The following is a 23707-nucleotide window of genomic DNA, read 5'->3' as shown; positions in this document are numbered from 1 at the left end:
TAAAATGCGTTTTTGAGAGCTGGGAACCCTGTGACCAGCCGTGAGGTAGAATGAGTTGAAAACAGGAGAATGGACGTGCTCTACAAAGAACAATGTTAAGTGCATGCTAACAGCATAGCGAGAGAGGAGACGGTGCTGGAGGATACAGAAAGGCCCCGAAGGAACAGAGATGAGCAAGCCAGATCTATTGCCGGATGGCTGCGGAGTCAGTGTCCCAGATCTGTCTTCTGTAAGAACATAGTTGGAATTCCTTCAGTTTGGGAGTAGCCCCTCCAGAGTACTAAATAACTCGGTGTGGAGTCATCCTAGACCCCTCAGTGAGAACTCGGGGCGTTTAAAAGAAAAATGAGCTATTAGGAGACCGAAGGACAGTTGGAGTGCAAAGGGTGAAAGGAGTTGGCAGTCATGTGCTGGTCATCTGCTTGCTTCAGCGTTGGAGGGAAATAAGAAAGTATGACTGGGATAATCAAAAGCACGGAGGAAGCTCCTTTGAAGAGAGATGAAAGCGAATGGGACTGTGGTAAAGCTGAGTAAGAGGTGATTTCACAGACATGTATCGAAGGAGGAGTACGCTAGACAAAGCTGAGCAAGAACTGCTGTTCTTCCTGACCCCCTGCATGTCTCTCTGTGACATGAACAAGAGGGGAAGGAGATCCCATTAAAAGATTATTATTATCTTAATTTAAATTGTGTTTCATTATGGGGAACTTATTGTTCCAAGAAGTAATTTAATTTTAACAGTTTGGACAGTGACTTGGCACATGTAATTATCAAGCATTACCATCATGTATGACAACAAATTTGCAAGAAAGAGAATTAAACCTTGTGATTCAGAGTTTAAGTTAATCTCTGACTTCTGAATACTGGATGAAGCAGAGTGTATGGGGCCAGAGAGCCTCAGTCCATTGCTAGCTACCACGGGGGCTTGTACTACCTTGAAACCACAGTGAGCCTCAGGGCTGGTACAACCCAGTGAGCTCCCTGTCCCCGCTGAAGAGCAGCAGCTCCCTTCCACCAGCGAATACGCACGCAAACTTCCCCCAGCGTGGTGTGGTGCAGCACAGCTCCCTACCCCTTTCTGTTGCCTAACTCTCCTTGTGGGACAGCTCTAGCCCTGCTAATGTGGCCACACCATCCGCTAGCCTCCTGTCCCTACACCCATCCCACAGCTGCCTTCCAACCTGGAGCCAGCTTCTCTCCTGCTAATGGGGGAGCACTTCTTGTTCAGTTTCAGCTGAGTTGGTGGCATGGTCAACAGAAACATGCTGTGCTAGACAGATGCATTCTGCTGCTTCCTAAATATTTGTAACGAGCATGTATCTCCTGAAGGGCTGCATAGAGCAGTCAGGGTTGCATAAACACAGGGTGGAGCAGATTTCTGGGCACACATCATGGATGTGAGGACATAGCCTGCAAATCAGGAGAGTAATCAAAGCATGGGACCCGGGCAGGTTCCTGAGGTCCTGCTGTTGGATCATTCAGGAAGGGGAGAAATCTTAGGACAGTTAGTCCAAGCATCACTGCCTGTGGAGTAGCATGGAGAGGTTTCTCTACTTCCTTGCATCATTCAGGACAAATTCTGGTCTTGGTAAAGTCAGGGAATCTCTCTGGGAGGTTGTATGGCCCTACATCCCCTTCCCTTTCCTCACTTTGTGTTTGGGACGTACGCACTGGCTGTTTTCAGCTTTGCCGTGCAATGGATGCCGTACTGCACAGGGTATGTGTTCCCTGCTCTGACATCCAGGCAGGGGGCTGTGAGCTTCATTCCCTTCTCCTTATCTCCTGCTCTGCTGCCTCGGGATGTGACTCCAGCCTGGGTCATGCTCTGTGAGTGCTCCCACTGCTGTGAGCAAGAGGGCAGCTGAGACAACACCACCATAAAAAGCTTCCAGGCAATGGGGGTTATAAATAATGCAGATAAATTACTCCCTGCTTTCCAGGCTGATTATGGGGAGGGCGTTTTTAACACTGCATGTAGGGAGTGTTTATTAATAACGTCAGGTTGAGACCTGGACCACCTTTCTCCTGGCTGCTGAGATGCTGAAGCAAGCTCGAAAGATGCGTTGTCCATCACCCAGTGCAGGACAAAGAAAGGGAAAGTTTTAACATGCGTGTGGAGCATAGCTACGGGCTGACAAATGACTCAAGTCACAAAACCTCAAAGTGCCGAGAAGCTCTTACTTCTGCCTGAGTCAGGTCTCATGAGAAGGAGGCCCTGGTCTGCTGCTCTAGGAAGCCCAGCCACCCTCCTTCTTGCTCTGAGAAGTGAGAGCATTTAGGAGATCAGCATGTGTGATAAAGAGATTTAGAAAACATGACCTATAAGAAAGGGTGGGAGGAATTGCTGCTGTTTAGTCTAGGGGTGATGGAGGGGGCACCGAGAACTTGGCATTTTAAAAATAAGCTCTATGTTTTGGAAAGCTTTGTGGTGGGTGAAGCTCTATGGCAAGGCCATAAAGGAATGCTCCCAGCATCGGTCTTGCCAGGATGGTGTAGCCACTCTCAGCTGGGGCCAGGGACAGGCAACGAAGTGCTGACCTTTCCATTCCCTCTTGTGCTGTGTTTCCATATCTCTGTAACAACTTGAAAATGCCTTTCTGTTGAAAATGGGACTTACAAGGCTTTAAAATGGGTGAGCTCGGAAGCCTGCTGTCCCTCCCGGGTTTCAGGGTAGGATGAACAACCCACCTGCCAAAAAAAAGGTCCCTGTTCTTAAGCTAGACACCCCATTGCACTTCTGAGGGCAAGCAGAGCCCTGTGGATCAGCACAGCAGGAGATCACAGTGCTTGGTCAGGCACTGAAGAAGAGAAAGGCCATCTTGGTTTGTTTTCTACTTTTCTCCTTGAAGCTGCTCATCTGCTATTGAACGTCAGGTCTCCATAAGGCTGAAATCTGGGACCACATCTGCTTTCTCTCCCAGCCCTGTTAATGAGCCAATGCTCTTAGTGCTGTAAAACATGCCCTGGTTCCCATTTCTCCGTAACACAGCATGTGGAGGCAGGACCATGCAGCATCCTTTACCTTTGCTCTTGCTCAAGAGCATCCCACCAGGGAATCTAGATTTACTTTGTAGTTTTGCAAATGCTTGAAGCCTAGGAAATGTTTCCCAATGCTGAAATTTTTGGCAGCAGGATTTGTTTCTCTTCTCTCCCAGCCTGGCGGGGAAACTCCCTCTTTTTGGGCAATAACATGAGTGGTTTTTGCCTGTTGTTTACAGCTGATGGGATCTGGTTCTTGGGAAAAGAAACACATCACGAGTTGCTGCGGTGTGGCTAAGTGAGAGAGCTGCCGGCTTCCCGCACACCCCAAGCCCTGACTCCCGTCTCCCACCTTTGCCCTGTGGCAGCAGTGGCAGGTGCAGCTCTGCCTACAGCCAGCTTGTAGGACCAGCTGGGTCAGAGGGAGAAAGCAGAGGAGAGGAGAAATGACTTCCCTCTGCTCCTCAGTCCGTCTCCCAGCTGGGTTGCATCCCTGAAGGCACAGAGCAGCGTAAGCCAAGGAATTCTTTCCTCTAAGAGAAAGCCCAGGCGTGAATCCATGTGAGGCTCAGAATAAGAGAAAATAATCTGCCTCCCACATGCTCACAGCCTGATGGCGTCTTTTCCAGCGTCTCCTTGCTGTCACAGCTGCAGGGGACATCGTGACTCCCCTGCAGCCAGGGTGGGTATGGCAGTCTGGGCAGGAGAGCTGGGCAGCAGCCTGGGTGCAGGCAGGAAGGGACAGTGGATGGAGTTGGAAGGAGGAGACAGGAGGACGTGCCACTGCCTCTTGCTTGGCCGTGGGCCTGGTCCCTGTCCCGGGGTTGGCTGAGGAACAGCAGCTTCCTCTGCTCCTCTTTGCCTGAGACCCAGAGCCGCCACAGCCCTTCCCTGGGCCTCTCCTGCTGGCTTTCTCCTGCTGCAGGCATCTGGTCTTCTGAGTGTGAAGGACTATTTGGGAGAGTCTGATCCTACATTCCTCATGCCTGAGGCCTCTCAGATAGCTCCAGCCAGTACAGTCACTTTAAAACACAAAACAGACAAAATCTGCCTGAGTTTGCCAAAGACTGAAGCATCCCATTTGTTTCAGGAGATGCTAAAGCTGGGGGTTTTGCTACTGAGTGACTTTGTGATATCTTCTGCCATCCTGCATGCTGCAAAGAGCAGTGAGGAGCCCAGGAGCTGGGGGACGGGGGGCTGCAGGTGAAGCAACGGGATTTAGATAAGATGTCAGGAAGAAATTCTTGACTGTGAGGGTGGTGAGACCCTGGCCCAGGTTGCCCAGAGAAGTTGTGGCTGCCCCCTCCCTGGCAGTATTCAAGGCCAGGCTGGATGGGGCTTGGAGCAACCTGGTCTGGTGGAAGGTGTCCCTGCCCGTGGCAGGGGGTTGGAACTAGATGGTCTTTAAGGTCCCTTCCAACCCAAACCGTTCTGTGATTCTATGATATGATTCTGTGATTTCATTCATCTGGGAGAGAAGGTGCATCACGGTGATGTGACTTTTCGTGCAGGCTAAGGATTGAACGCAGGTAGAGCACTTTGCTCTTTAATAAATAGCTAAACTGCTCATGCCTTTACTTGAAAACGTAGCTGTGTTTGATGAGCCAGCAGAACCTCCCGCGGACAGCCGGATTTCCCAGGGCTGGGTGCAGCCAAGGGCAAGTGTTCACTGGGGCAGGGCATGTCTGCAGGCTCCAAGGCGTTGTGCTAGGAGAAGCAGGAAGAAATGGCAGGGAAGGAGGGCACCGGCGCCCGCAGCAGCATCGGAACAAGCTGGGAATGTGGCTCAGCGCTGCCAGGAGCCGTGGGCTGAGCTGCAGGCCCAGGGCAGGCAAAATCCCAGCTGGGCTCTGCACCTTCTTCACCAGCACGTGGGAGCACGCTGGAGAAGTGCCACCCGCCTGCCTGTCTCCTCCAGGCTGGAGCAGTCCCCTCGGGCTCTTTGCCCAGCCCTGGTTGTGGGATGTAATTGCTCGTTTGGGAAAATCTTGGGGTATCTGAGCTGTAATTGCCCGAAGCGTCTGCTGCCCTTTGAGATCAGGTTGGAGCCCAGGCCGTGCCACCCCAGCATACGTGCCTGTGCCCCACTGATACGGATTTATTACACAACGAACGCTCTCATGTAGCTGCCACCAGGAAATTCCCCAGCATAGCAATAGTGGAAAAACATGCAGTTATAATACTGTAGTGTAATTCAGCTGGTCAAATAAATAACCCATGTGGGAGCTCAGGGTGATTTTTATTCCATAATCTTTCCGAAGCAGGATTGTTTTTAGAGGCTTCTATTTTTAAGTACTTTTCTCAAGCATCTCCCATGAATTTTTCATTCCTTCTGCCTGCTGCAGTTCAGTTCTTCCTCCAGCAAAATCCTCTGTCTTTTCCCCACAGCTCCTGGGGTCAGCCTAACCTGATGACTAAATCTTTCAAAGCCTGACCTTGATTCTTATTAATAATTTCTCAAAAAAAATGCAGTGTTTTTGCTAGCGGTGTTGGGTTTGGGTAGGTCTTGTCCTGGGTTGAAACCTCTTGTGCTAAAGGCTTTAAAGCACGTCTTGTAGTTTAAAGACATACTGCCCTTAGGACCGGGTCTTGTTCAAGCAGTGGTTCTGTCCTAGCAGGATGTGATCCGTGAAGGAGGATCAAACGGTTAATATTAACAGCCTGCTTCCGCCTGGATTAATGGGATGGTTGAACATGCTCCTGGCAGCTGCGTTGCCTTGGGTCAGGAAAACCAGGAAGGGGTGAGTGTGGATGTGTCCTACCTAGCGTGAGACCCCTGAACTTGGGAAATGAAGCGGGAGCTGGGATCCCAGGAGCATTACACCTGCCCTTCCAGGCAGCTCCTGCCCCTCGTCCCCATCCACGTAGGTGCTGTGCCGACAGACACCGGCCCTGCCCGCTGGGGTTCAGCTCTGTGGAATGGTGAAAGGGTCTGAAATGCATAAACACATGGAGAAAACAACTTTCTTTGCCCACATGGTTTTTATACACTACAGAGCCTGCCCAGCACATATAACCCCCATGCCTGGGTCTGCCCCAGGGGCTTACGCCTAAACAAACTGTGCTGCTTGATCACTCCATTCAATTTAAATTTGTGCCAGTTGCTGGTGCAAATTGTCCAGGGCTTCCTGCCAGTGCTTGAATAATGCTGAGGAGGAGAAAGTCATTTGGCTAGCAGAAGTAGTTCTGGCTTGTCTTGCAGGTGGTACCAAGCTTGTGCATATTCCTGCTGCTCAGTGAGGTGTGCTGGCTGCCTCGGGAGGGGAGGAAGGTGCACGAAGGAAAAAGGTCTCGCTGCCGAAGAGCCAGTGGGCTGGATCCTCAGCTGGTAAAAACTGGAGCGGCTCCATGGAGCGTGTGATGTGTTGGTGGAGGGTCTGGCTGCCCGACCTAGCCCCAGGCTCCTGGGAGAGCTGGGGAAGGGGCTACTGGAGAAAGTCTCATCCTTGCTGCAGGGCTGGTCTGGCCCTTACATCACCCCAGTCCTTGAGCACCAAGGTCTTCTCCACTGTGGGTTTGCTCCCTATCAACCGTGGAGAGGGGAGGGAGCTTGGGATGTGGCTTTGCCATCACCTGCTCATGCTTGGCATTACGGCGTTTCTAATACTCTGCTGGGCTCCAGGGAGGCACAAGTGGGGTTGGATGCAGTTGGATGGCAATGCAGGACTGGGGGCCAGGCTGAACACCCCAGCCCTTACCATAGTGTTTGAATCCTGCGTCTCCTGGTGTCCCCATTCCCACCCCCGGGGAAGCAGCCCGAGAGAGGCATTCCCTGCTGGCTGCTGAGCTCTACGCCGGGCTGTGCCGGGACTTGTTCTGCAGTTGCCCTGATGCCAAGGTGGTGGCGAGTACCTCTCCCTTGAAACCAGGCGTTTGAGGTTTTCAAAGGCTCTCTGCACACTCAGATGTCACGGGGCTGAGCCAGTGCACTGCGATGAGCCATGCGGCATCTTTGGGTTTGAAGCATCAGGGCAGAACAGCCGCAGCAAGGGAGGTTCTGAGGCAAATGCAAAGAAGTTGCAGATCTCCATGCCAGGAGGGAGATCGTGTGCTTGAAGGGTCTTTCTGGCTCTGAGCCCTGCCCTGCCAGGCTGGGAGCAGTGCAGGGGTGTGGAGCCGGGCAGGCTGGGGTGGACAGGCACAGGAAGGTCTCGGCTGTTGGCTGAGATGGCTAGAGCACTCAGCTTGCATCTGAGCTGAGTGTGGCAGGAGCAAAACCTTGCGCAGTGCTGATCCTGGCAGCAGAGCTGCCCTGGTGTGACTCCACCCTGACCATTTGCTGAGAATACAGGTGGGGGACAGAGGCGGGGGCTGGCCTGTGGCATCCCTTGGCTTTCTGGTCAGGGCTGGTGGGATAACGCTGCTCAGAGGGAGAGGTGACTGTTTTCCTTCTTATCTTGCTCCCGGAGCAGGAGCCGACCTTCCAAATCTGCCCATGTAACCTGACTCATGTTCGTATCAACACTTCTGTATCGCGTGGGCCCAGGACTGCTGTGCCCAGAGCATGAGGCTGCCGTCAATTCACAACAGCACCCCGGGAAAAGGGCTCCTGTAGCCTGTTCTCCCCGGGCAGAGGGGTGCCACCAGTGTCGCATTGCTGGGGACAAACCTGTCCTTCTGCAGCAGGGTCTGTAGCGACAGGACCGGAGCCTGGTCCAGGGCTGAGCGCAATGTTACTTGGTTACTCTGGACCCTCTTGGAGAGGACAGGATTAGTTTTGCTCAATGGGCAGTTAAAAAGTTAAAAAGCCCTGAAGAACAAAACTGTTCCTGGAGTCATTGATGCTTTGATAGATGGCTTTGTAAGTGACAAACTGTCATACTCCATTCATTGTTTTTTTCAGGCTTTTTTGTGCTCGAAACAAATTTTTTTATTCTAACATGTTAGTTTATTAAAAACCTGCTAAAAACACATCCTCAAAGTGTTCATTTTCCACTCAATCTCTGACAGTTTCCATTTGCCTGAAATAAGTCTTTTTTTTTTTTTTCTGCCTAAAGGAACTGAACCCCAACTCCAACCCTTCAACACTAATAAACTTGGAGAGCTCTCAGCCCCCACGCTGCCGGCTCGCTGGAGGTTTGCTGCTGCCAGCACTGGGGCCAGGGCTGGGGAAGAAAGAGTTAAAGGAGGTTTGCACTGGAAGAGCAGCCCAGCTGCCTGCAGATGCTTAGATCCCACTCTTTCTTCACCAGCGTCTGATGGTTCGGAAAGCCAGCTCCAAATTCAAATGCCACTTTCTAGACCGAGGACAAAATTACACCCAACTGCCCTGATTCACCCTCTCGGAGTAAACCAGGACGAGCTGACTTTGGGGCCAGGCAGGCTGGTGTTCATTTCTATTTGCAGGTTTGGGGCTTTGCAGTCCACGACCTGCCTGGTTGTGCTTCCAGGCTGGTCACTCCGGGAGCTCTGCTCCCAGCCGGGGGGTGCAGGGGCAGCCCAGACCCCCGGGTGATGGGCGCTGGTGGGGCAAGGGACGGCTCTGTCCCTTGTGCCCCATCCCTCGGCAGGTGGCTGTGCAGGGGCGGGGGGCTGGCTGCCTCTGCCACGGGAGCGCTCAGCCCGCACTGGGCGGGACTGGGGAGTACTGGGAGCGCTGCCACGGAGGGGTGGGCTGTGGGATCTGGGACGGAGGGAGGGCAGGAGCAGAGGGCTGGATGCGGCTGAGGTAGGTGCGTACCTTCTTCCTAACTGCTCCTTCCCAGGGCTGGCCAGCTCGTGTCCGTGGGGGAGCGGTGCCCGGCTGGGCGAGGGATGCTCCGTGCGGCTCCGTCCCTCAGGGCACGGACAGGAGGGGCGGGGGGACCGTGGGGGGCTCTTTTAGGGGGGCGGGAGGTCGAGCTGTGGCCACACGGTCGAGGGGGCTGTATCCCGGCTTGGGGCATCGCATCCCCACGGGGCGGGGGGCAGAAGCTGGGCTGCGCTCAGCGGAGCGGCCGGAGGGGTGTGCGGGGGCTGGGGGCTTGGGCCGGAGAAAGAGCAGTGACCTGGGTCGGGTTTAAACGTGGCTGTTCCTCCCCCTCTCCCGCAGAGCCCCTTCGCAGCCCAAGGAAGAGCCCCGCCGGCTGGAAGTGCTGGAGGCGACCGAGCGGCACCTTCGCCCAAAATGATGGAGAACAAAGTGTTTATGTCATTTACATTCTACAGCACAATCTTGATTTTAAAAATGTACGTCGTTGCCATCATCACGGGACAAGTGAGACTCAGAAAGAAGGTAAGTTCCCGTTTCCTTTACCTTTTTCTCCCTTTCTGGCTTTTCCCTTGGGTTTCTGTGGTTTTTCTTTCTTCTTTTATTCCTGTAAAGGCCGACAAAGTTTTCCTGAAACAAGCTGAGTTTTCTTTGACTTAAGTTGAAAGCAAAACATGTTTCATAGCTGCAGCAGATAAATATCTCGCTTCTCTTTGGCTCTTTTTGTTTGTTTCTACCATCTGTATCTTGATGTTTATCATTTCTGAATCCTAATCTAAATAGTAATTTCAGTTCTAAAATGCCACGCAGGTGAGCTGCTTCTGGAAAGGGACTGTTTACAGTTAATTTGCCATGTCTGGAAGAAAAGGAGGGCGAAAAAAGAAAGGTTTAAGAACAAATTATTGCAATGGTCTTTTTTCTTGCAATGTAGCGGAAAGCTTTTGTGCTTTCCGAGGCTGCATTGCTGTGTGAATGCTCCAGGAGAGCAGAAAGTCGTGGAGAATAAAAACAAAAGCTGGAGGAAATGGTTCTTGGACACGGGGGAAAATACAGGGAGGACCAGGAGCTCTAGCTGCCGTCAGGAGACGGGGCTAACCGGACCTTCTGTCGCCCACAGCCCAAACTGAACTGGTGGCAGAACTCAGCTGTCTGTAAAATCTGTTTTAAAGTATTTGAGGAGTTTCTGACTGCATTAGTGGAGCGGGAGGGAGAGATTCCTGCTCTCAGATAAAACACAAAGAGCTATCCCTGTACTGTAGCATCATTGTAAAGGATGATTTGGCTTCTCCCCTTGTGTTTCTAAATAACGCTCCAGCCCTGGCACAGTCTGGGTTTGTAACATGATTAAAGAAAGTGCCAGGGTCATTCCCAGGCTGCAAAGTGAAGCTGTCGCATGTAACCAGGTCCCTGAGGAACAGCTTCTGAGCATAGGTGGGGAGCTCGTATAAATCATTTTTATTTGTAAGTTTATTAGTGTAGGATCTGATTTCCCTGGGGCTGGTTTCAGTCACACAGTATCGCTACCAAAAAGCCAGCCAGGGAATACCCTTTCTCGGTAGGGTGAAATAATCTTTCAGTCTCGGTTATCTCTTGGATGCTGCACTCAGTGTCTGCCAGCTCTGTGCCAGTGGTGATCTCACTTGGTGGTTGGCAAAGTCTCCTATCAATGGGTTTCATGGGAAGAAATCGACTGGGATGAGGCTGGACCTTCCTTGAAGCCCCAGTTTGGGACCTGCTCGGTGGGCACAGTTGGGTTTTTCAGAGGATAAGGAAAACCCATCGGGAGGTGCAGAGTTTAACCCCCAGGACCATGCACGTGCAAGTGCAGTTGCTCTTGTGTTTGTGAAAGGTGGTGAGAAACTGGGGCAGGAAGAAATCCCCACAGGTCTTAAAGATCAGGGGCAAAGCTTCTAGCTGTGAAGTTCCTGAAAACATAATAAGCACATACATGATGGGGACTCTCTCTTGCAGGCGTTTGCGAACCCGGAGGACGCGCTGCGCAACGGGGGGCTGCAGTACTACCGCGAGGACCCCGACGTGGAGCGGTGCCGTAGGCGAGTACACGGCAGTGCTGGCATTCCCCCTGTGCTGCAGGGCCATCCCTGGCAGCTGCTGGCAAAGAAGCAGTGGGAAGCTAAAGGGCTCATTAATTAAGTAATTACCTAGATGGGTTGAATGCCTGGAGCTCTGCTGTGGGACCCTGCACACTAGAGCAGTTTAATCTTTAATGGGAGCAAGGTGTGCGCTGGAGCAAGGACACAGGGAATGGCCCAGGTTTGGGTCCAACAGCCAACTCTGACACAATTAAACTCATTCCTAGATGCTCAAAGTCCCAGAAGCCCCCGAGGGCTTGTCCCGTACCCACACCCAAAGGCTCCTCGTGCCCTGCTCTGACAGGACCCCGAATCCCCCCAGATCCCTGCACAGCTTGGAAAGGGAACTGTGTCGCTGGTCCCAGTCCTGTGTGTGGCTGCCCTCTTGGGGGATTGGGAAGAGGCTGGACATGATTGCAATAATTTCTGCCTCCCTAACTTGGCAAACTCTGAATGTTCCCCCTTCTGTAGGGCTCACAGTTCCTCGGAGGTAAAACCTGGGGTGATTCAGCCCTGGGCTTGGTTTGCCATCCCCCTTACGCAGAAGGAGGTGCCCCAAGTGCTGGGCTGGATCACTGGTGACGTGCAGGAAAGGGGCTGGAGCTGTGCCCTGCTGTGACTGAGCCCTCGGCCGCCAGCTCTGCTGTGGGTGGGGGACCGCACTGCTCACCTCCCGCTGCCCACAAGATTTGCTTTAAAAAACATCTAGTGCCACCTCATCCCTGGGCTTCCAGAGGGAGAAGGATGTCAAACAAGCTGTTTCCTTGCTAGGAAAAAGAAAATAATAGTAGTAATAATAATCGTAATCCTCTTTTGATTAGTGAGAAAAGACAAACTTCCCTAAAAATAAACAACCAGAGCTGCAGCAAAGACCTGGGGACGTCTGGGGTCTGACTCACACAGTTAAAGCACTCAGAGTCGGTCCTTGCTGATCTGTTCACAGCCCTGGGCAAGACAGATTAAACCCAAGGTGTTTCCCCTGAACAAGGGTGATGTTGGGTTTTCTTCTCAGGCGTTGTTGGGAGCGGAGCAGAGCCATGGCTGGGCTGCTGGGGTCTGTGCAGGGCAGGGGCAGAGCAGGGGAGAGCACGCGACGGCTGAGAGGGAGGTTTTCCCCTTGCCTCTTAGAGAGGCCCCCAGCTGCGTCTCAGCTCTTTTCTTTCCTTTCTCCTCCCCATTTGTCCTTCCAGCCCTGCTGAACCTCTGAATCCTGGGGGGCTTGTTCGGAGGGGGCTGCCACGGGGCGAGGCAGTGGGTGTCCGGCAGCTGCCGGCTCCCGGCACGGCTGACACCAAAGCTCATGCTCATCACCGCGGTCCTGGCTGGGCTGCGGGAGGGTTTTGTGGCGGTACCCACAGAGGTGATGCTGGCTTGGGGCAGCCGGTGGGGCCCTGGCCTGGGAAGGGAAGGGGCTGTGAGCGGACAAGCCTGTCCTTGTGTCTGGGAAGGTGCTGGCTCTGCCCAGGGACCATCTGGCCAGGAGGAGCAGAGGGCTTCCCACAGCTCCCCTCCATGTTCCTGGGTTTGGTGGGGAGTACATCTCCGCATCCAGGCTCTGATCAGCTCATCCCCACCGAGCCCTCCTAGCATGGCTGCTACAACAGCAGGACTCGTTTTAGTGTCTTTTCTAGGCCAATTCCTCCATCCTGTCCCAAAATGACATCCAGAGAGCAGCTGAAATAGGGTTTCCAGCAGGCTCCTTGCCACGTTCATCCACTCCTTGCTTGGGGACGTAGCCCTTAAGCTAGGGACAGCTCCCCATGGAGGTGGAAAGAGCAGGTAGGAGAAAGCCGCTTGTTCTCCTGCCTGTTTTGAGGATAATGGGGTGCTGAAAGCCCTTGGGGTAGCTTTTTTCTGGGTGCAACAGCCTGTGCATCCCCTTCATGCTTCAGCAAAGCCAGGGCTGGAAAGGGCTCAGGTGCAATATTTACCCACAGGTGCCCTGGCCCTGCTGGGCCAGTGCCCGGCCTGGGCTCTGGTGTGGGAAGGGAGCAGCAAGGGATGCTGGTGGGGGCTGGCGTTCAGCACACAAGTCATTTTGTGTGACGTGGTGATGGGAACCAGCTGTTGGACCCAGAGCCTCCGCTCATGTCCCCATCCTTGGGCATCGCAGTGAGGGGGAGGAGGTTGGGGCAAGCTGGGTGGGCAGAGCGGCTCCCGCTCCATCTGCCTGCTCAGAGACCGATCCTGCCTGGGACCAGTCACCCTCCAAAAAACCTGGGCACTTGGTGTTGAAAATTTCTGGTGGAGAATCTTTTGGCAAACCTTGGCCTGAAGAAATCAGTGTTTGGTGGGGCAGTTGCCAGGGCGGACACAGGGACACCTGCTCCATAGACCTGACTCCAGGGGCAGGAGAGGGGGCTTAAAACACAGCCCTCTTTCTTTTCCACAGTCAGTTTTCAGCCAGGCCTATCCCAGCCTGTGTCTGCACTAATGAGCTGTGACTGAGCATCCTAAAACTTCCCAGCCACTTCTCAGCTTGCGCAGAAGAGCAGCACAGGCATCTTGGCCTTTCCTTCAGGGAAAAAAATCGCTTGCAATTTTCTCCAGGCTTTGTGGACATTTAAACGTCCCGGGGCACAGGAATGGGGAAGCAAAGGCAGTTCTTATCAAGGCTTCATCTCTGCCTCTCAAACCTTGCGAGATAGGGGGGAAAAGGCAACTGAGCCGGCTGTGCTGCTGGATCTGTCCCCAGCAGGCAGGGCACAACCTGAGAGTCCTCCCCTGAAGCACAGGGACGGTGGGAGGGCGAGGACAGCCTCGCTGCTTTGGGGACCCTTTTCCCTCCTTTGAAGGATGGTACCTGGGGAAAGATGGCCACGGCCTACGCTCACAGCACAGTCTGCTCCCGTTTCGGTAGCGGTGCAGGGTGTGGGGTGGCAGGTGGTGCAGGGTTTGGTCCCATCAGTGTCAACAGGTCCCCGTGGAGCCACAGTGGTCCCTCCAGCCTGACTAGGGTGCAATTAAGCAGGTGCTGCTGGCACAGCACAGGGGTGCAGGGGTGCTTGCGGCGCTCCTTCCTGGTCCCCTTTGGATGCACTTGTGGAGAGGGGCAAAGCCACAAACCCGCCCATCCTGGGAGTTTCTCCTCTGGAGAAACTGCGGTCTGGAAACTGCCTCGTTACTGTGTAACGTGGCCACATCTGGGGCCACGCGGTGCTGGCACTGCACCAGCTTTGAGCTTTTCACAGCTTTGCAGGGTCTTTGTTTTGCTTTGTTTATTTAAAAGCTCTAATCCTCAAGCTGTCATCCATCGTGGCAGAGGTGTCCCAGTCACGGAGGGCAAGCTTCAGGAGTGCAGCATCCCCAGGGAGAGACAACGGGGGCGAAAGGCCACTGCTTGCACATGATCTGATGCCTTTGGGCGCTGCATCTGCCCCGTCTGATGGAGGAGAGGGCCAGATCTGCCCCAGGCTGGATGCTCTGGCTAGAGGGATGGGAGATGTCAGGGAAGCCTGGTGGGAAGGAACAACATTATCTCCCTTTCCAGGGCCCACCGTAACGACATGGAGAACATCTTTCCCTTCCTCTTCCTCGGAGCCATCTACTCCCTGCTGGATCCCACTCCCGCAGTGGCCAGGATCCACTTCTTCATCTTCTGCGTGGGGCGCATCGTCCACACCGTCGCCTACCTCCTGCAGCTGAAGGCGCCCACGCGCTCCGTGGCCTACAGCGTGGCACAGCTGCCCTGCTTCTCCATGGCTCTGCAGATCCTCCTCGCCACCATCCCGTACTGGTAACGCCCAGCGAGAGCGACCAGCCAAACCCCTTCGTCCTGCGCTCTGCTGGTTTCCCTGCCTGGACCGGGTGGCGCGTGTGCGAGTGTGCACGTGTGTGTGGGCATGTCATGTGTTGCCAGGGAGGCCACCTGCACCCCAAGGATGCTCAGTGCAGCCTTGATAAAGTCCCCATGCTATTGAAAATGGGCAGGGAGGTCACCAGAGAGAAGGGGCACGTCTCCCCGTGGAGCGGGAAGGGGATGTGGAGGCAGGTTTCTCTTGCTCCTGCTAGGGGTGGGAAGGGGAAAGCACCCGGACTACCCCTCCAGAAGGGGTTCATTGAAAGAAAGAAGATTTATGGCCCATCTGCATTTGGAACTGGGAAGGGGAAGATGTGCCCTTTCCCCTTGGTCACGAATACCCTGTGAATCAGGAAGGGAAAATCAGGAGGGTCCCATGAAGTCTCTTGGTCAGCAGACGTGGGTGGTAGCCGAGGGGGGTTATAAAACAGCCGCCCTCCTCCTGCCCAGCCATGTGGGTCTGTGGGGAGGGGGGGTCCCTTAGGTTCCCTCTCCCGCGAGGAGGACAGGAGGCAGGTGCCTGCCAGGCAGCATAACGTGGAAGTCGAAATCTCTGGGGTGACGTTGTGAAGCCACCGAAGAGTTCAGTGCTCCCAGAGCCGCCTCGTCTCACACCCTGGGACGCAGCTCCCTGCCGGGGAGCCTCGCTGCAGGCAGCAGCCTGCCTGTCCCAGAAAGGACATCCCCCAGCTGGCGTTCGGTGGCTCCCGGCCAGCAGCAGCCCTGGCTTTTCCATCTCAGTCTCACCGTGGCAAGATGCAGAGGGACATGCCTGGAGCAGCCGGCAGGAACCGCTTACCCCATAGAGAGCCGGACACAAAGATCTGGGACTTCTGGAAGGACTGAGATGCTCACAAGAAATGGGGGTGCAGTTTGCAGACAGCTTTCTTCCAAGGGTGGTATCTGCGTTCACATGCCGCTGATGCCTGAAAACACTCCCAGGGCAGCAGACTGAATTTCTCCCCCTCTGTAGCCTTTCTCTGGCCGCAGAATGGCTGTTGCTATTTGGGGAATGTGCCGTGACCGCTATGGGGGTGTTTTCTTTCAGCTGTTTCCTGCTGTCCACTGCTGCCGAGTCGATTAGCTGGGGTTTGCAGAAAGCTCTGGAAATGAGCAGAGCGGCTTTGAACCGCCCCGCGGGAGAACACCGCTGCTCTGCAGTGTCACCTGAAAGCCGTCCTGTTGGAGAGGAGAGGCTGGGGCCAGGGTATCGCAGGGTGACAAACCCTCCTGAGCTCCTCTGCCACGCAGCTGTCCCCAAGTGCCAAGGGCTGGTCCAGGCAACAGCAGCACCCCTATGGAGGAGGAGGCAGGAGGAAGCCTCTGCTGTTCAGTGCCTCCTCCCTCCTCTGAGGGCAACACACAGTTTTACTAAGATCACAGGGGGAAACCAGAAGGAGCAGAAAATAAATTCCCCTTCCACCTGTCCTATGCACTAAAGCTGGTCCCTGAACCCTGCTGTCCTCGGAGATGCTCTTACTGGGACCTCACTGAGCACCCGCGTGCCCAAAGCGCGGGGTGAAACCCCAGTTCAGACTGGTGCTCTGAGCCCTTGCCCAGCTTGGGCTTCTGTACCAGCGACTCCTGACCCCAGTGCATTTGTGGCCTTGGGCTAAGCTGTTTGGTGAGGTTTGGAGCGGAGTGCTCTGCTCTCCCGTGGGGCACGCAGGGCCCACCGCGTGGGGAAGGTGGGCAGGACTGCAGGTTCAGCAGTTTGCTCTTGGCCACTTCTCGTTTATGCAGCCTCAACAGATGGCTGGGTAACGCACACCCCTCTTAACAAGCCTTTTCTGCCTCATGTGGTGCACAAGGTCTCGAACCCCTGTACATTTCTCTGCTGCTGCACATGCATCCTGGTGGCAGGAAGCAAATATTCCCAATAAAAACAAATCATTGTGCTCTGATACATCCTTCCTTCGCGAGCAGCAGATGCAGCTGGGTAGCAGCTGGGTCCAGCCCCAGCAGGATGGCTCCCCAGCTGCAAAGCGCTTTGCTAAACCCCACAGCAGAGCCTGGAGTGCCCTGGGACTCCTAAAGAGACGTCCCTTTCCTCTGGACTCACCTGCCTTGCAGAGGAAGCTCTTTTCCAGGTGTGCATTATTTGTGCTGATCCTTTAAATTCAGCAGAGCTGGGGCTTGTAAAGTGGCTCTGCTCAGTTTTCCTTTCCAGAGTAGCAGGTTGCTACAAAGTTTGGTGTTCCCCCACACCTCCTCCGCCCCAGTTCCCCAAAGCAGGCTAGTAGTGTGAGATGCTTTGTCCCAGCAAACTTTCTTCACACCCTGCCTGTCCTCAGCTGGGTGCTTCTTGCCTGTGGAGCCAAGCTGGTGCTTAAATCCTGGAGGGCTGGAGAAGTCCAGGTAAGATGTGGTTGCTCTCACTTCTGTGCTTATGACTTGTATAGGACCTGCCTGTGTCTTTCAAGCTCAGCCGCCTCCTCTTTTTGCCAGTAAGTTGTTTGGGAAGCAAATGCCTCATTTCCCTGTTTTTTTCCCCTATTTTCTTAAACTGTTGGTGTTTGGGAGGTGCTGCCCCACTGGTGTCTGCATTAGCTGGGTGAGATGGACCAAATGGCTCCACTTGGTAGTTTTTTCTTTCCCTCATGCTTTTTGCTTTCAAATAAGAAAGGCAGCTTTGTAAAATGGACTCTCTCCAATATATGTTGCTGTGGTTAGAGATGTAGCTGGGACTGAGATTTTGGCATGGAAAGGAAGAAATGAGGCTGCAGAACCCCCCCAGCCCCTAGAGCTGCCAGCTCCTTTAGCCTCTTCTAACCTGCCTGTTCGGTGCCTGGGGCTGATGCCCTGCTCAGGGAAGCTGAGGTTACATGCAGAGCTCTGCTTTCTTCTTTTTTTATTAAAAAAAAATAAACCCTGCTGTACTGGCTACAGGGAAAAGCTTGGGAACGTGAACTCTCCTGGCTCCAAAAAAAAACAAACAGAAAAAGCCCACAAGGCAAACTTCAGAGAGGCCCAACCATTGTGCTTATTTTGAAATGCTGTGGAGGTTTGTGGGAGGCAGGACAGAGCCCGGCTCTCGGCTGCATGGTCAGCCCAAGCCCCATCAGGGCTCTCCCAGGACCAAGGTGGTCAGAGCCTCTGGCTCTCCCCTGGGCACGGCCGGGAGTGTTTGCTGTGTGCAGGGCAAGTGATGAGCTAAAGCATCCCCTGCCTTTTCCCAAATAATATCCTAAAGCCCAGAGCTCTCAGATTCCTGCTCCAGCATCGGTGCAGGTGAAGGATGCACCCAGGGTCTCCCGCAGCTCCAGGAGAGCAGGACAGTGGCTGCGTCTACCAGACTCTGGGTTTTGGGGCGTGTGTTGTATGTGCCAACCATTTGGTTTTCAAACCTGAAATGGTAACACTGCAAAACCCACCTGGGACTGCAGAACAACAGAGTTTGGTGCTTAAATATTTGCATATGATTTGCACTACCAGTACGTGTCTTCCCTCCATCCTGCTGAGCCCAAGGTGTCTGGAGGTGGGGGAAACACCAGTGGAGACCCAGCACAAGCCAGTTCAGCCCCAGGATCCCTCCCAGCCCTGAGCTTTGGGCTTACCCCTTCCTTGCCAGCCTGCGCCACTTCCTGGGGGTCTCCTGTTCATCCAGGCCTTCCCCCCCCACTGGGGTCTGGGACCAGCATCCCCCCTTGGGCATCTCTCCTGTGACACAGGTCACTCTCCCTTCTCTGCCCTCCCAAAATCTTCCATTTCCTCTAGCAGACTTGGGGCTCTTCCATCTCGTGCTGTAGGGTTTTGCCATGCAAATCCCCTTATTCCTCTTGAGGAGCTGGAATTCCCGTGGCTTGTAGGGAGAGCGAGAAGAGCCAGCTCTGCAGGTATGGACATCCCAGGGGTTAGTCCCCTGGAAAAGATGACAGTGTTTCCCTGCTCCTCTCCGGCGTACACGAGGGTGAAGCTGGCACAAGGAAAACTTTATCCGCCGGGTTCCTTCCCACCTGGCTCCGGAGCGGGGCTGCGGGATGCTCCTTGTCTGCGACGTGGGTGCCAGCCCCAGCCCCAGGCAGGGAAGAAGGAGCCGGACGGGGGGGTCCTTGGCCCCGTGTGGGGAAGGCTGTGGGGCAGCGCAGCACCATGGGGGGGCTCCGCTCCGCACCCCCGACCCGCGAGAGCCCCGCGGCCGCTCTGCTCCTCTGCGCTCCCTGCGCGGGGCTGCAGCACCCTCGTGTGGCTGCGAGCGGGGAGGGGGGGACCCTGCCACCCTCTGCCCGGGGGCCCCGGGGACCCTCGGCCCCGGCGCTGTGGGCAGGCCCCGGGGGGAGCTTGAGGTGCCTGGGGCGGAGGGCTGGCTGGGTGCTGGGTGCCATTCCCTGGGGAGGAGTTGAGGAGGATGCTCACGGCTGCTCCAGTGCCCACCAGCCTCTCCGGAGCAGGCAGACGCGATGCTCTGCCCCGCTCCCGGCCACGCTGTGCGTCTGCGTGCGGTAATTCTTCCTTGCATGCAATAACCCGTCCTTGGCTTTCTGACACCCACTACAAAGAGAACCTTTGCTTCCTCCCTCCTTCCCAAATTGTGACACAGCGTTACACCCCCAGCAGACAGCTACCATCCTGCTTCTCAAAAGCCCCTCTCCTGCCTTAGGTTGCTTCCCTTTGGGGTTTGGAAAGAAGCAGCAGTGAGCAAAATATCAGCTGCAGGTTAGAGATGCTCCTTCCCAATGGAGCACAGAGTTTGGGGTGACCATTGCATCCCCCAGGACAGGAGGGGCTCAGCTGCTGGGGGATGACGTGTTGCTGTCATATGTCCATATGTTCCTGCAGCTCGTAAGTGGTGTCAGCAGGACTTGGAGGGTGTCCGGACCTTCCCGTTGCCACCAGAGGGAGAAGGGCTCAGGCAAAGGGAGCGGAGGCGGAGGGTGCTGTAACCACTAGATGTCTGTGCGGTTCGTCTGGATGGGTATAACCAGACTGGCATCCCCTTGAGCTGGAAAATGTGAGCTCTGTTTTGTCTCGTTGCAGTGGCAGCCGATGCTGATGACAATACAAAATCGTTCTCCTTAAAATATTGCAGGGGCAAACTTCAACTTTTCATCAGCCGGAAAGCCACGCACCAGTGTCAGGCTGTGGGGTCAGAAACAAGGCAAGGGAGTACAGGGAGGTTCTCCCGTGAGCTGAGACTTGCCCTTTGGGAGTCAGCTGGTTGAAAACCAACTGCTTTGAGGAAGGAAACATAATTTCCAAATAATGTTCTTGCAACCTTCCACCCTACCTGAAGTTGTGGTGTATGAAGGGAGACCAGCAGAAATCAGTTCTGGTGATAGATGTGTCCGTGACAGACTGCTTCCTAGGAGGAAAAATCCCCCCGTGCTGGAAGAGGAGAGGTAGCACAATGCCTTGGAGCTCCTCTTCACTGGCAGCCTTGTCCCTGGCACACCCCTCCCCTGCGGAGTGCAGACCCTGCCAGGTGAGCTGCAGCTCTCAATGTGTGTCTGTCTCCTGGCTTGCAGACCCCTCAGAAGCAGTCCATCAGCTCCTGGGAGCTGGCAGACCATGGGTTGAGACCTTCTGCTCTGGCGGGAGCTGAACTGAAGCTGGGACAGTTCAGGCAGGAAATAAGTGACATATTTCCAGCAGTTACAGTAATGAGTCACTGAAAGAATCTGCCCTGGGATCTGCAAGCTCTTCACTTCCAAGGGTCTTTTGACTCAAGACTGGATGCCCTCCAAAGGGATGCTCTGCATTGGCCACACACTGAGGACATGAGGATGCTGCTTAGGTGATGTTCTCTGCCTGGGACTAGGCAGGAGCTTGGACAAATGACCTTAATGATCTACAAGTCACTTATTGAATGAGTAAATAAGTGGTTACAAAGCAGCAGCGGAGCAGTATAACAGGGATGGTTAAGCTGCTTGTGTGTGGGACCATGGCTGCTGGAGTGGGCCGTTATGGCTTTGTGGGCTTCACATCCCATAGATCAGCTCTGTAATGGTGTGTGGGGTGCCCTGAGTCCCAGCGGCCGGTCATGGTTCTGGGTACCAGCACGGCTCTGGGGCACTGAGATAATGTCTGTGTCTGTCTGTGGAGTGGCCCACCGCCCCTGGGGCAGCACAAGATGCTCTGTGGCTGCACTGTGGAGGATTCATGCTCCTTTCAAGCCTTTCATTGTGTGGCCAGCCCCTGGTTTTCCTTTCCTAGAACTGAAAACAGGATGGGAAGACACAAAAGCTCAGGCAGTAAAGGGGCTTGGGGTGATGTCCGTCACAGGGACTTGCTCCCTTTCTAGTGGGTGCTGCACTGAAGTGGCTGTGCCAGCACCAACAGCTGGGATGAAAGCAGGGATACGTTGCTCTAAGGGTCCTTTCTCAGTGCCCAGCCTGCAGCTCACCAGGTTAATGCCCTCCTTGGTGCACAGGATGGAGCCTGGAAGAGCTGGATTTGGTGCTGATTTGGGCTCCCGGTGCTTGTGCTGCCCAGCCCTTACCAAGTCTGTGCACTTGACAGAGCAGCATCTGCTGAGTGCCTGGATGTGCCTGCAGTGATGGTGAAGGAGACAATCTCCTTATTTCTTCACGGCCTCCATTTCTCTGAGCAGGTCCAGACCTCCACTTTGCCTGTTTCTGGCTCCCAGGGCTGTGCGATAACTTTCTGGTGGTCTCTGCTGGGAACATTGATGAGCACTTGTCCCAGGAGGATGGGATGTCTGTAACAGATGCTCATCCCTGATGTCTGTGGAGCATCAGTCAGTGTCTACAGGTTTCTACCCCCATTTACAATGCTGGATTTGACCTGATAACCCAGCAGCAAGGGGCTCTGCTGCCTGCTCCTGGCCGCATCCCATCTCAGCCCATTTCCTTGCTGCTGGGGGGAAATGTGGGTGCTGCTCCCAAGGCTGTGGGTGTGAACTGGGGCCAGCGTTGACATGAGCTGCTGCTTCGTGGGGAAGTTGTGATATGCCCGGGGCAGACCCTATAGGCTCTGCCATTCCCAGTGGGTTTTTGAAGGGGAAAAGCAAAGGGAGCCCTGTTCCCTGACACCCCTTCCTCAATAGCCCGCACTCGTTATCCCGGAATGGAATAAGATGTATCTGGCAAGGCCCTGCAATTAGCTATTACACAGGGACCTTCGTTAGGCTGTTCTCTGTGCCCATTGAGTTTCCACCACCTCCAGGCAGGAGCTTGAGGGTCCCCAAGCCAGAGGGATGCCCAGCAGCTCTGCTGCAGGAGCGTGGTCCCTCTGCCCCATCCCACCTCCCCGGGGCCTCAAAACGCTGCCCCTCTTCCAGGGCGTGTGGACCACTTGCTCCTTGGGAGCCTGGGATGACATCCAGGTCTCGGGGAGAAGCTCTGAGGTGCCACCATCACGCAAGGTGAAGGTGGCTGGATTGTGGCTCTTGTCCCCTGCCCAGGGCAGTCGGTCCCCTGCCCGTGCTGCTCGTTCAGGGCAGGTGGGGAAACCACAGTGGCCAGCGAGGAAAGAGCCACGTCCCCATCGCATGCACAGACACGTCCCTACTCAGTAAAATATTTATTCCTCCATTATTTCACAAGAGTTGTTTTTACAAAAACCTTACAAAAATTTCCAAAACACAGACATGCAGAAGGAAAAAAAAAAAAAAATCCACCGTGGATCTTGTTACAAGTAATTGAAATGTACAAATAGAAAGGGTGAGAGGGAGCTTAGATTACAACGATCCCTCCGTCCTGCTACCCCTCTGTGGGTGCAATTTGTATCTCGTCTCAGTGAGGCTTCAGCGCTGACTGACAAGCTGCGATAAGCTGCCATGAGCACGGTGAAGGAGGGGCCCTAAGATTAGGAGCGAATGTTTTCAAATATATATATACATATAGATATTTAATGAAGAAATATTTATTCCCTGCTTTTTTTAGGTTTACAGAAACAGCATCTGCAAACTATTATATGGGTTTATTTTCATTAATGCTCTCAAAGAGGCAGCGACATTTATATCCCTGTGGTTTCATCTTGTATAACTGAAAAAAGAGCCCTGTGCTTTCCATGGGAATAGGACCCTCCCGGCCCCCTCCTCCTGCCCCAAGCGGCATTTCTCATGGGAGATTATCTGATCAACAGTGGATCCGTCTTCCCCTCCCCAGCCTGGCATGTCTCAGCTTTTGCCAGGTCTCTGTGCAGTGTCTTGCTGTGCACTGGGGAGCTGTGTGCTCCCCTTCTGGCGTGGCAAACGGGGGGATAGCAGCCCTGGAAATAGGGGTGGGTGGCACAGGGTGGGTGTTTAGGGTGACTTTGCTCCCTGGATGAGGTGGGCGGTGTCGGTCAGGCTGTGCCCCCTCCCTGCCCACTGTGCTGGAGGAGGAGGAGGAGGCTGCATTGGGTGGAGCAGAGAAAGCTGGGGCTGGTTCACCCCCAAGCAGAGGAGATGTGCTCCTCTCCTGGTTCTCCCATCAGGTCCCCAGCTCCGGGTGCCTGGTGAGTCCCTCCAGGCAGGCGCTGCCTGGGGTGAAGCTGAGGGTCATGGTGTCCCAGCTGCTGGGTACCATGTGCAGTGAGAGCCCCAGTGGGAAAGGGAGAGGATGCTCCTGGGAGCAGTGGGGACGCAGGTGGGCACTTGTGTAGTTGGGACACTTCCAGCCTTGGTGTTGCACACCGGAGGACGTACATCTAGAGCAAGCACCTTGGCAATTGCTGTATTCATCCTAAGATCAACTGCTGCAGTCCACAGCGGGGCTAAGCCCTTCTAGGCAAGTAGGGCTGGTGCATTCTCCACCCAGGCCACCCATCTGAGCTGGTGGTGTCCCTGTGCTTGGCTGGTGGCTCTTCACAGTGGGTGAGGAAAGGGTGGTCTGGTTTCCAGGAGGACTTTGTCCACAGGGTAGAACCTCCATCACTCCGGCTCATCCCCCGTTGCTGCGGTATTGGCAGGGGAAGGTGGAGGGTGCGTGTCTCTGCTGCTCAGTCCCATGGGTGAAGGACTGGGGTGGCGTAAGCCTGGGGCAAGATTGCCCACCCTGTGTCCATCCCCCTGCACGTCCCACCTTGCAACCTCGTTAGGCTGCACGGCAGGGTGGGATGAGGGGGAAACCATTTCCTTTCTGCAAAGCCAAAAAGGCCCACCCCCATGGAGTCACCAGCCCCAGATCTCCGCACACATCTGCAGAGCTGCCGACGGGGAGGCTGTGCCTCCGGAAGGCGAAGCCTGCTTTGCCGTTGGCACAA

The 23707-nt window shown here is 54.6% G+C and overlaps 1 protein-coding gene across 2 annotated transcripts; it reads left to right on the top strand.

The window, feature by feature from the left end:
• Positions 1-8579: 8579 nt before the first annotated feature.
• On the top strand, positions 8580-16464 carry PTGES (prostaglandin E synthase). Of its 2 annotated transcripts, none has more exons than XM_068414036.1 (5): positions 8580-8651; positions 9011-9193; positions 10640-10722; positions 14252-14497; positions 15609-16464. In XM_068414036.1, the coding sequence occupies exons 2-5, from the start codon at positions 9086-9088 to the stop codon at positions 15997-15999; spliced, it is 828 nt and encodes a 275-aa protein (XP_068270137.1). In that variant the 5' UTR covers positions 8580-8651; positions 9011-9085; the 3' UTR covers positions 16000-16464. The 2 variants fall into 2 exon arrangements, with proteins under 2 accessions (XP_068270137.1, XP_068270136.1); XM_068414035.1 differs by having other exon boundaries at positions 8610-8647.
• Positions 16465-23707: the final 7243 nt, after the last annotated feature.

The sequence above is a fragment of the Nyctibius grandis genome, chromosome 16, assembly GCF_013368605.1.
Source record: "Nyctibius grandis isolate bNycGra1 chromosome 16, bNycGra1.pri, whole genome shotgun sequence".
In the NCBI taxonomy this organism is placed as follows: Eukaryota; Metazoa; Chordata; class Aves; order Nyctibiiformes; family Nyctibiidae; genus Nyctibius; species Nyctibius grandis.
This window is presented reverse-complemented; position numbering and strand designations above follow the sequence as displayed.

Coding starts and splice junctions, on each gene's coding strand:
- PTGES (XM_068414036.1), top strand. CDS start 9,086: ATGATGGAGAACAAAGTGTTTATGTCATTTACATTCTACAGCACAATC. Junction 10,723..14,251: donor GACGTGGAGCGGTGCCGTAG/GCGAGTACACGG, acceptor CTCCCTTTCCAG/GGCCCACCGTAACGACATGG. Junction 14,498..15,608: donor CTCGCCACCATCCCGTACTG/GTAACGCCCAGC, acceptor GTTTTCTTTCAG/CTGTTTCCTGCTGTCCACTG.